The 12515-nt window shown below is 42.4% G+C and overlaps 2 protein-coding genes across 5 annotated transcripts in view; one reads left to right on the forward strand and one right to left on the reverse strand.

Annotated features, from left to right (window-relative positions):
• The window catches only part of LOC139544959 (zinc finger protein 271-like), a 176369-nt gene extending 167000 nt beyond the window's left edge, over positions 1-9369 (forward strand). For all 3 annotated transcript variants that reach the window (XM_071352284.1, XM_071352295.1, XM_071352275.1), the window contains 8 exons: positions 1981-2238; positions 2419-2760; positions 2902-3153; positions 4668-4931; positions 5013-5103; positions 5208-5262; positions 5371-5606; positions 7946-9369. In XM_071352284.1, coding sequence (XP_071208385.1) covers positions 1981-2238; positions 2419-2760; positions 2902-3153; positions 4668-4931; positions 5013-5103; positions 5208-5262; positions 5371-5606; positions 7946-8015 — 1568 coding nt within the window. In that variant the 3' untranslated portion in view covers positions 8016-9369. The remainder of the gene's footprint in view (positions 1-1980; positions 2239-2418; positions 2761-2901; positions 3154-4667; positions 4932-5012; positions 5104-5207; positions 5263-5370; positions 5607-7945) is intronic.
• Positions 9370-9760: 391 nt separating this feature from the next.
• LOC139545146 (extracellular serine/threonine protein kinase FAM20C-like) overlaps positions 9761-12515 on the reverse strand; it is a 33487-nt gene continuing 30732 nt past the window's right edge. The window contains exons 9-11 of one of the 2 annotated variants that reach the window (XM_071352590.1): positions 11372-11453; positions 11048-11107; positions 9761-10389 (exon numbers count right to left, since the gene is read on the reverse strand). In XM_071352590.1, coding sequence (XP_071208691.1) covers positions 10101-10389; positions 11048-11107; positions 11372-11453 — 431 coding nt within the window. In that variant the 3' untranslated portion in view covers positions 9761-10100. Of the gene's footprint in view, positions 10390-10548; positions 10939-11047; positions 11108-11371; positions 11454-12515 lie in introns of those variants that run through there. The other variant, XM_071352598.1, reaches the window with a different exon arrangement.

Below are 12515 nucleotides of genomic sequence, written 5' to 3' on the forward strand. Positions count from 1 at the left end.
TAAGGTACTAAAGTAAAACTGCAAAACAAATGTGGCAAAGAAATGTACTTTGTTCTGAATACAAAGCGTTATGTTTGGGGCAAATCCAACACAACACATCACTGAGTAACACTTGTGGTGGAGTCTAGGGATATGGCTTTTGCTCTTCTGTTCGGGGATTTATATATATATATTGTTTTACTTTTACCACTTTATCTCCGCAATACGTAGTTAGTCTTGTCCCATTGCTGCAACTTCCATACGGACTCCGGAGAGGCGAAGGTCGAGAGCCATGCGTTCCCCCGAAACACACACAACCCTGCCCAGCCGCACTGCTGCTTTGTTCAGTGACTTTCCAAGACCACTATGAGCCCGGTGACGTCACGGCCGGCTGAAAGGACCTGGGGAGAGGTGGCGCGAGTGAGTGCGTAGGCGGGTGTGTTGCAGAAGGAGGTGAACGATAACGAGTAGAGAGGAGCCGAATTCAGAAGGTAACATAAATTGGAGTAAGAGGACGTACTATATCTGGAAGAGAATGTTCCATACCACAGAATGACTGCCATTTCTGCCTTCGGGATTAACGTAAATTCAATCGATGGAGATAGCTACCACTAAAGTTACCAGCCAGAGTGATGTTAGCTAGTTACCCACCGGAGTGATGGACTTCAACTAATTGTTACCGACATCAGAATAGAGCTGTGAGTTGAAGTGATTTAGTTATATACAATTCCCGTGGAAGTAATTGAACTTTCTGTTTAGGTCCTGAAAGAAGAGGACGTCTAAAGTTGTGGACTTTTCATTTAGGGCTAGTTAACCATTCAAAGCTGTGACAACGTTGCACACTAACGTTACTTTAGTCCCTGCCAGCCCTCCTACAGACTCCATGAACACAGTAACGGGTGTTATTCTTTATTTTTGTTTGTTATTGTGATATCTGAGATAAATGCTGTAAAACTGCTAGATTGTATTGCTATGTTTTCATTGGTTGTCTTCATGTGCACGTGAGGTAGGTTACTACAGTAGGCTATTCTGTGAAATTGTATCTGTGTTGCCTAAAACTGACAATATTTTGATTATTTTAAAGCAGAACTGTCTTTTCATTACTACTGCCTTGGAGTATGGGGCCTAACCTGTTTTAGGTATTGCTGGTTAATGCTGCATGATTGTGTTATTGTCTGTACGTTTGTTTATGTGTAACTCTGTTGTTTATGTCGCATGGTTTTGTCTTGGTTTTGTCTTGTCTTGTAAATGAGAACTTGTTCTCAACTGACCTACATGGTTAAATAAAAATGATATTAAACAATCTGAGGGGCTGCTTACAGTGGGTTATTTGTAACTTTTCACCCTATACTATTAGGAAGGGTGCCATTACTACTAAGTACTGTGGTGAGGTTAAATGTGTTGGGCAACAGGGACACAGCTCTGTTTGTTACTCAACCTCCCAAGGCTGATCTGAGAGAAACTTGTCTAACAATGATTAACAAACAATTTGGCAGAGCTTGAAGATAAAAAAAAAAAATATATATAATGTGCAAATTGTACAATCCTGGTATGCTAAGCTCTTAGACTTACCTAGAAAGACTCACATCTGTAATCACTGGCAAAAGTTCTGCAACAAAGTATTGACTCGGGGGTGTGAATACTTATGTAAATGAGATATTTCTCTTTCATTTTCAATAAATTTGCAAATATTTAAAAAAACATGTTTTCATTTTCATTATGGGGTATTGTGTGTAGATAGGTGAGGGGGGGGAAAATCTAGTTAATCCATGTACAATGTTGTTTAACAGCCTAAAATGTGGAATAAGTCCAGGGGTATGAATACTTTCTGAAGGCACTGTATTTATCTACCTACAGTACACTAGACTAATAACCAAGGCAAGCTAGCTTTACCATAGACCTACATACACAATTCAAAAATGTCATAAAACAATTAAGGATAAGTCTTTCACACCTCACTGAGTGACACTTCTCTATGGATTCTAATGACACTCAAATCAGCAACTACGGCAACAAAGTGTGGACAAAAAAGCCAAGTTCTGGTGTCTCCCACCAACGCAGTGTGGGGACAGAGGGTAACACTGACCTGTAGAACCACCTGTCCTCTGAGTGACAACCCCAACCCCACCTACATCTGGTACAGGAATGGACAACGTCTAGATGAACCAACCATTCAACAATACTCTGTTATCAGTTATTTTACACACAGTTACTCCTGTGCTGTAAAAGGCCACGAGGATCTGCACTCTCCTGCAGTGTGTGAGTCTGTAACTACAGTATTTTTTTGCAAAAGATTATTAGGATTATTCATATTTTTAAAGTTTGCATCTTACCACGATTCTTACTATCACTAAAGTGTTATTGTTCAGTCCTGAATGAACTGATTTAAAGATAATTGACTGATTGATGCAACTCTGAATGGTTACTTTGGTATTTTAGGTGTTCTGGGTAAGACCTGTTTCAACGTGAGTATCTGTGCCTTGAAGGGGTCAACAGTGGAACTGCCCTGCACATATCAACATCCAAGTAATCGTGTAGTCTCAGAACCAAACTGGTATATCCAAGAGAAATATAATGAGACGCCTAAAATCCTGAGTTCAGTGCCAGAGTTTGCAGGTCGTGCTGAGTACCTTGGGACTAAAGAGAAAGACTGCACCCTGAGAATCACAGACCTGAGAGAGAGTGACTCAGCTGAGTACTGGTTCACATTCAAGACTCAGACGCAACTCGATTGGTATAATTTCCTTCAAAGAGAGATGCGTGTCAGGCTGTCTGTCACAGGTACACCATTATGTGATGCCTAATCAGTTACATTCAAGTATTTTGACCTTAGTGGGAATGACAGTCTGTATAATATGAATGTTTTGCTTTATATGATTAGAATTGTTGTCAAGGAATGTAAAACGGTATTTTTAATCCCAGGTCTGCAGGTGAAGGCGTCTTCTGCCATGGTGACAGAAGGAAAGGCGGTGATACTGACCTGTAGAACCACCTGTACTCTGACTGACAACCCCAACCCCACCTACATCTGGTACAGGAATGGACAACTCGTGAACACCCAAGATAACTACCTGTTCCTAGACCCAGTCAGCAGAGAGGATGCAGGCAGCTACTCCTGTATTGCAAAAGGATATGAGAATCTCCACTCTGCTGACGAGACTCTCACTGTCATTTGTAAGTATTTGTAAATAAATGACAGTTTTAAACTTCACTTGTACTTTGTGCTCCTGTATTGAGTTGAGTTCTTTTAAACTCCTAAACTTGAAATACCCCCAAACCGCACAATGAATTTGCTCGCTTTTTGGTGCCGCAGATGGTTAATAGCTTAAGATCAATGTCACGTGTTTGCAAGAAAGAGGACCAGAGATCTAGTCTCATTAAATCTAATCCAATTTAATTTGTCACATGCACCAAATACAACCTTACCCAACAATGCAGTTCAAGAAATAGAGTTAAGAAACTATTTACGAAATAAACGAAGAAAAAAATAAAAGGTAACACATAAAATTACATAACAATAACGAGGCTCAATACAGGGTGTACCGGTACCGAGTCAATGTGCGGGGGTACAGGTTAGTCAAGGTAAATTGTACGTGTAGGTAGGGCTAAAGTGACAATGCATAGGTAATAAACAGCGAGGAGCTGTAAATAGTCCAGCCATTTGATTAATTGTTCAGCAGTCTTATAGCTTGGGGGAAGAAGCTGTTAAGGAGCCTTTTGGACCTAGACTTGGCTCTCCGGTACCGCTTGCCGTGCTGTAGTGTTGGTTCCACTTTTCTGGGCTCCGTTATTTACTTAACAAATAAGGAATACTCAAAATGTGCACTTATAAATCATAACAATTTTAATCAAAATACAGCTGTAGACAGAAGTCAAACATCAAACATACAACTGATGTCTCTCCTGAGTTCTACAAAAGAAAGAAAGGATCTTATATACCCGAGATCACACCTTATCTCCAATGTCAAAACCTGCATGTGCAGCTAAAATAACGAGTTATTCTTAACACAAAGTTTCTGAGAACCTGTCTCAGTGGTATGCAAATCCACCCTTGTTTCAGAGAAAAACAGACGCTGTCTCTCTGTGTCGCGATCACACACAGTCCCTTTTCTCACAGACGCCAGGCTGTGGGTTTTGGCAGAGAGCTAGACACAGACAGAGGCCTCAATATTCAGCTATACAGTGAGCATAAGTACAATGGCACGTAAGCAAATTAATAACAACATAATCAGTGGTGGGGGTCTTTAGAAGACCCCAAAAATCAACTTTAACCCTTCAGAAATAGAGAAAACAGTCTATACTGGAGACTGGAGTCTTTGACAATTTTTGGGGCCTTCCTCTGACACGGCCTAGTATATCGTTTCTGGATGGCAGGAAGCTTGGCCCCAGTGATGTATTACTTGGCCCCAGTAATACGCACTACCCTCTGTAGCGCCTTATGGTCGGATGCTGAGCAGTTGCCATACCAGGCGGTGATGCCACCGGTCAGGATGCTCTCGATGGTGCAGCTGTAGAACTTTTTGAGTATCTGGGGACCCATGCCAAATCTTTTCAGTCTCCTGAGGGGGAAAAAGTGTTGTCGTGCCCTCTTCACGACTGTCTTGGTGTGGTTACGTCAGAACCTATTGTTGAAGTGGCAGCATGATGTTGACTGTGTACTCTTACCCCTCTGTCTTCGTCAACACCAGATGCCCCAAAGAACACCTCAGTGTCAGTCAGTCCCTCTGGTGAAATAGTGGAGGGCAGTTCTGTGACTCTGACCTGCAGCAGTGATGCCAACCCACCTGTGGACAAATACACCTGGTACAAGAAGAACGTAACCTCACCAAAAGCATCAGGACAGAGTTACAGCATCACTAACATCATCTCTGAGGACAGAGGAGAATATTACTGTGAGGCAGTGAATGAAGTTGGAGCCCAGAATTCTACATCTCAATTGATAATTATAGCAGGTCAAATATGGTTTATACATTCAAATATTTCTGGCTACGCTATATGATACACGTGTATTCATGTTGTCCATGTTGGTTTAGGGAAAGAAACGTCTGTGAAGAATACAGGAACAGGTATCACAGTGGTCGTTGTGGTTCTCAGCCTCTGTCTCTCTGGCTTCATGTGGTTCAGGTGAGCATCTTGTCATTTCACTTCATCATTCTGATATGTTACTAGCTTAGTTGTTGTTGATTCATTGATTCTGTCAATTATTCACACTTTCATGTGCAAAACAGGAAGAAGGCCTCCACATCCACCTCTGTCAAGAGGGACACAGCAGACAATGGGCAGGTGAGTTAAGCATTATATATTTTTGTTTTCTTTCAGATACTACGCTTGATTAGGCTTCTCTAGCACAATGGAACAAATTGAATTTTGTCTGTCTTCTTTCCCCATCAGGTAAACTCAAGCCTTGTTCATGACAACGTCTCAGGCATGGCCATGACCCCTACTGCAGCACAGAAAGCAGACACAGACAACCAGGATGATGTTCACTATGCCAGCATCTACTTCTCTGGCTCCAATAACCATGAAGTGCCTCTGTACTCGACCATCCAACTGCCTCAACCCCAGAAAGAGGATGAGGATGTCCAGTACGATGTTGTGAAATTCAACCACTCCAGTGCTGCCACCCGGTGAGCAAGTTCAGCCATTACAACAAATCAGATAATCTCATAATGAAATGGTACTTGTACTTGACAGTTAGGAATGCATACAACACTTGTATGTTATGCAGACCAGAAGCTGCTTGGTTTAAAGGTATTTAGATATAGAATGACATACAGTCACTGTGCCATCGGATGATGGCTTGCCTCGAAAATGCCATCGGATGAATCCGGGAACATATTCCAGTCTGTGCTATTTAAACAGTCCTGTAGCTTAGCATCCATGTATCTTAGCATCCAGCTGATGTCCCAACCAGAATCCATGCATTACAGGCAACATCCGCACTGAGCTAAAGGCTAGAGCTGCCACTATCAAGGAGCGGGAAACTAATCCAGACGCTTATAAGAAATCCCTCTATGCCTTCGAACCATCAAACAGGCAAAGCGGCTCTGATGATCATTGGATGTGGCAGGGCTTGCAAACTATTAGACTACAAAGGGAAACACAGGCACGAACTGCCCAGGCAGGCTAAATGCCTTTTATGCTCGTTTCGAGGCAAGCAACACTGAAGCTTGCATGAGAGCACCAGCTGTTCTGGATGACTGTGTGATCACGCTCTCTGTAGCAGATGTGAGCAAGACCTTTAAACAGGTCAACATTCACAAGACTGCGGGGCCAGACGGATTACCAGGACGTGTACTCACAGCATGCGCGGACCAACTGGCAAGTGTCTTCACTGACATTTTCAACCTCTCTGTAATACCTACATGTTTCAAACAGACCACCATAGTCCCTGTGCCCAAGAACGCCAAGGTAACCTGTCTAAATGACTATCGCTCTGTAGCACTCACCTCTGTAGCCATGAAGTGATTTTAAAGGCTGGTCATGGCTCACATGAACACCATCATACCGAAAACCCTAGACCCACTCAAATTTGCATATCTCCCCCCAACAGATCCACAGATGACACAATCTCAATTGCACTCCACACTGCCCTTTCCCACCTGGACAAAAGGTACTCATATTTGAGAATACAGCTCAGAGTTCAACACCATAGTGTCCACAAAGCTCACCACTATGCTAAGGACCCTGGGACAAAACACCTCCCCCTGCAACTGGATCCTGGACTTCCTAATGGGCTGCCCCCAGGAGGTAAGGCTAGGCAACAACTGCCACAACATCTGCTACACTGATCCTCAACACTGGGCCCCTCATGGGTGCGTGCTTAGTCCCCTCGTGTACTCCCTGTTAACCCATGAATGCATGGCCAAGCATGACTCCAACACCATCATTAAGTTTGCCGATGACACAACAGCGGTAGGCCTGATCACCGACAACGCTGAGACAGCCTATGGGGAGGAGGTCAGAGACCTGGCAGTGTGGTGCGAGGACAACAACCTCTCCCTCAACGTAATCAAGACAAAGGAGCTGATTGTGGACTACAGGAAAAGGACGGCCGAACACGCCCCCATTCATATCGACAGGGCTGTAGTTGAGTGTGTCGAGAGTTTCAAGTTCCTTGGTGTCCACATCACCAACAAACTATCACGGTCCAAGCACACCAAGACAGTTGTGAAGAGGGCACGACCATGCCTATTCCCCCTCAGGAGACTAACAAGATTTAGCATGGGTCCCCAGATCCTCAAAAAGTTCTACAGCTGCACCATTGAGCGCATCTTGACCGGTTGCATCACTGCCTGGTATGGCAACTGCTCGGCATCTGACCATAAGGCGCTAAAGAGGGTAGTGCGTACAGCCCAGTACATCACTGGGGCCAAGCTTCCTGTCATCCAGGACTATACTAGGCGCTGTCAGAGGAAGGCCCAAAACATTGTCAAAGACTCCAGCCACCCAAGTCATTGACTGTTGTCTCTGCTACTGCATGGCAAGCGGTACCGAAGCGCCAAGTCTAAGACCAAAAGGCTCCTTAACAGCTTCTACCCCCAAGCCATAAGACTGTTGAACAATTAAACAAATGGTTACCCGGACTATTTGCACTTTACCCCTCCCTACAGTACATGTACATATTACCTCAATTACCTCGACTAACCTGTACCCCCGTATAGCCTCGTTATTGTTATTTTTATAGTTTTTTAAATTTTTTATTTTTGTACTTTTGTTTATTTTTCTTCCTGTATTATACCTATGCTAAAATCTTTGTTTACTTTATGTTCATATTGTTATCTGTTATTTTGTCTTATTGTTGTTGCATTATTGAGAAGGAACCTGCCAGTAAGCATTTAGTTGGACGGTGTATACCATGTGTATTCTGTACGTACGACTAATAAAACTTGAAACTTGAAACAATGACTTAAAATGAGACCCCAGAAGTGAGGATTGATGATGACATGTTGCATCTCCTTCTCAGACCTCTCTCACAGGAGGACCTCTCTGTGGTTTATAGCACTGTCAACACACCCGGAAGCAAGATGACCTGAATGAAAGGAGACCTGAACACAACAAGAAGTGCTGAACACAAGATGACTCTGCTTGGGATTCAATCGAAGCACATAGTCGACAAGCATACTGCACTTGAATATTAAAGGTGATTTAAGCCAACATCCGCAGCATTTACCACAAATATGATCTCTGCAAACATCAGGAAAATTCTTGAAAAACTGCATTGTCAGCAGAAGATACTTTTAGACATGTTTTTAGACATGTTTACTTTTTATTACTAAATATAGGGTCTACCATAGGGTTTAATATAGTATACTATAGGGTTTAATATAGTATACTATAGGGTCTACTATAGGGTTTAATATAGTATACTATAGGGTTTAGTATAGTATACTATAGGGTTTAATATGGTATACTATATGGTTTAATATAGGATACTATAGGGTTTAATATAGTATACTATAGGGTCTACCATAGGGTTTAATATAGTATACTATAAGGTTTAATATAGTATACTATAGGGTTTAATATAGTATACTATAGAGTTTAATATAGTATACTATAGGGTCTACTATAGGGTTTAATATAGTATACTATAGGGTTTAGTATAGTATACTATAGGGTTTAATATGGTATACTATATGGTTTAATATAGGATACTATAGGGTTTAATATAGTATACTATAGGGTCTACCATAGGGTTTAATATAGTATACTATAGGGTTTAATATGGTATACTATAGGGTTTAATATGGTATACTATATGGTTTAATATAGGATACTATAGGGTCTACTATAAAGTTTAATATAGTATAGTATAGGGTTTAATATAGAGTTTAATATAGTATAATATAGGATCTTGGCCTATTTCTACATGGCTCATGGCTTGAGACTGAGCTGTGGCTAAAAGCTTTACTTTGTATGTCTGAAAGGGAACAAGACAATGCCAAACTTATCATTAAGCAGTATTTCTTTAAATCCTTGCGTGAGGTTTAGCGAAAGGAAAATGTTGCCCATAGTCTTTTGGATCGCCGTGGGCACAACAAACAAGGCACAACAAATTGGGAAATCATTGCTGTTGTCACACCCTGACCTTAGAGATCCTTTTTATGTCTCTATTCTGGTTGGTCAGGGCGTGAGTTGGGGTGGGCATTCTATGTTTTTGTTCTATGTTGTCTATTTCTATGTGTTTGGCCGGGTGTGGTTCTCAATCAGAGGCAGCTGTCTATCGTTGTCTCTGATTGAGAACCATACTTAGGTAGCCTTTTCCCACCTGTGTTTTGTGGGTAGTTGTTTTCTGTTTTGTGTGAGTACTTGACAGAACTGTTGCGTTTTGTTCCACTTTTGTTTTTGTTTCAGTGTTCAGGTGATAATAAACATCATGAACATGTACCACGCTGCGCTTTGGTCTACTCCTTCTTCCTCAGACCAACATCGTTACAGCTGTAGCTTCATTAATGTTAACAATTAATGTACAAGACTGTACAACCACACTGTTATTCACTTCGGGCCCTATTCATACTGGAGATAATTTGACTTCACATGGACTTAAGTCACAATGTTGAGTCTACTCATCTCAAGTCTGAATCGGGCCCTTCAATCACATGTTGCAATTTAATATCATAATTGTTTGTTTCTTTGTAAAATGCTTTTGTAAAATGCAATATCATTACTCAATTAGAATGACTTTGATTTAGGGTTGAACTATCCTCTTAAATAAAAGTACATTCTAAAACTGGGCTTGATTTCACTTAGTACGCTCCATGTATTAAATAACACAAAATAATCAGCTTTATTTAATGAGGCCTAATAATAAATGTACACAGTGATTTAAACATCCCATCCCATCCATACACCACACTAAACCTACACATAGTCTGTGTCTGAAAAGGCATCCTATTCCCTACATACTGTACTATTGGGTGACACTTCGGACACAGCTATCCTCTTTCTAACAGTTAGGAGCCAAACGAATGATGCCAAGAACTTCAAGTGTAAATATATCACTCTTGTGACTTGCCGATGCAATGATGCCACACACAAATCATCATCACCATGGTGATGCGCCATGACATCATTTCTTCAGACGGTTGAAATGCTGTTGTCGAGGGGGCGTGGCCACACTACCCTGCAGGTGTCACGTGTTTAACCAAAGTCTTATAATCAGTGACATCATCATAGATGACATCATCATCGCCTTCTCCATGGCGACTACGTTGTCGCTCCTGGCAACGGCTCACGGTTTGGAGCACGGTCACTAGGCGACGGTCCAGGGCGGAGAGGTGCAGCTCCGAGAGGAGGGGGGCCACGGAGAATAGAGGATCATGGGAAAGAGAGTCCCTCATGACATCACTGAGACGGTACTGGGGCAGGGAGAGGAGACGCAGATGTAGGAGGGTGGAGCGACGGATCCTAGAGAGAAAGAGAGTGATGGAGTGAGAGTTATGAGAAAGAAGAGAAATAAATGATGATGGTGGTGGTGGTAAGATAACATACTGAATTGTTTTAAGATGGTCATTTAGTTATTTTATTTCGAATTTTAGGACCTCTTGGTATATAAAAAAAAAAATGTTACTAGCCTACAGAAACACATTGAATAACAGATTCATACATGGAAAAACAATACAGCAGAAGGAAGTTTGTTTTCAAGTGTCTATCCTTTATCTGAGAGTTATAAGAAAGATAAGGAAATGATTGTCTTTTTTTACACATATTTAACCCTTTTTGTTAGAACACCATCGTGTTTGTGAGTCTCATCTTTCCATAGAGTGATCACATTACTTTGTACGCCAAACCGTTCGGATGCTATCTATGTTTTTTAGAGAAATCCGAATTTCTGGATGTCTGCTGGTCTGAGAAACACCGCTGTAGCTCTGCCACCTCCCACTGTAGATGCGGAAGGCCAACATCGGTGGATGGGGTGGATTGAGACGCAGCCCATGTAAAAACAGATTTCTCTATCTGAAACAGATAGATTTTTATGGAGATGTTTTTATTATGCTAATTAGATTCATGCGGGGGCGCGGACATTGACTCTTCGGGGTGCTTAGTTATGCACACCATGTTTTACCTGCAGCACTGCTCCAGAGGTGTCAGGATAGAGGGTTCATCTTTAGAGTGACGTCCAAACCTGTAGTCCGCACACACAGTGTCAATGTTACAATCAACCATTGTTAGTTAAACCTGTAGTCAGCACACAGACAGTGTCAATGTTACAATAAACCATCGTTAGTTAAACCTGTAATCAGCACACAGACAGTGTCAATGTTACAATCAACCATCGTTAGTTAAACCTGTAGTCAGAACACAGACAAATGTCAATGTCAGACACACACACATGCATGCACACACCATTAAAAAATCAGATCATCAATTTCATTGTCAGGATACTCACGCCCTCCCATTGTCTAAGTGCAGAAGGAAAGTGTTGTTGCCAAACTTCTCAAATGTCTCATAGTGGTGTCGGTCCATATTACCTGTAACAAAATAATTAGTGTCTTTGTGTTTTATTTTCAGCTTTTTCCTCTTTCTGCTCATTGAAAAGACGTTGGTCTCCATGAACAGCACCATAGAAAGGTATTATTATTACAGCATCATTACTATTATAGTTCTAATATATTATTATGTCCTGACCCAGACCTACCCATGAGGAAGTCTAGTATAGTCATGTCTAACAGGTACACCAGTCTCCCTCCCCAGCCCAGATCTACCCATGAGGAAGTCTAGTATAGTCATGTCTAACAGGTCCACCAGTCTCCCTCCCCAGCCCAGACCTACCCATGAGGAAGTCTAGTATAGTCATGTCTATCAGGTCCACCAGTCTCCCTCCCCAGCCCAGACCTACCCTTGAGGAAGTCTAGTATAGTCATGTCTATCAGGTCCACCAGTCTCCCTCCCCAGCCCAGATCTACCCATGAGGAAGTCTAGTATAGTCATGTCTAACAGGTCCACCAGTCTCCTTCCCTCCCCAGCCCAGACCTACCCATGAGGAAGTCTAGTATAGTCATGTCTATCAGGTCCACCAGTCTCCCTCCCCAGCCCAGACCTACCCATGAGGAAGTCTAGTATAGTCATGTCTATCAGGTCCACCAGTCTCCCTCCCCAGCCCAAACCTACCCATGAGGAAGTCTAGTATAGTCATGTCTATCAGGTCCACCAGTCTCCCTCCCTCCCCAGCCCAGACCTACCCATGAGGAAGTCTAGTATAGCCATGTCTAACAGGTCCACCAGTCTCCTTCCCTCCCCAGACCTACCCATGAGGAAGTCTAGTATAGTCATGTCTATCAGGTCCACCAGTCTCCCTCCCCAGCCCAGACCTACCCATGAGGAAGTCTAGTATAGTCATGTCTATCAAGTCCACCAGTCTCCCTCCCCAGCCCAGACCTACCCATGAGGAAGTCTAGTATAGTCATGTCTAACAGGTCCACCAGTCTCCTTCCCTCCCCAGACCTACCCATGAGGAAGTCTAGTATAGTCATGTCTATCAGGTCCACCAGTCTCCTTCCCTCCCCAGACCTAACCATGAGGAAGTCTAGTAA

Source organism: Salvelinus alpinus, chromosome 2, assembly GCF_045679555.1.
Source record: "Salvelinus alpinus chromosome 2, SLU_Salpinus.1, whole genome shotgun sequence".
NCBI classification, from domain to species: domain Eukaryota; kingdom Metazoa; phylum Chordata; class Actinopteri; order Salmoniformes; family Salmonidae; genus Salvelinus; species Salvelinus alpinus.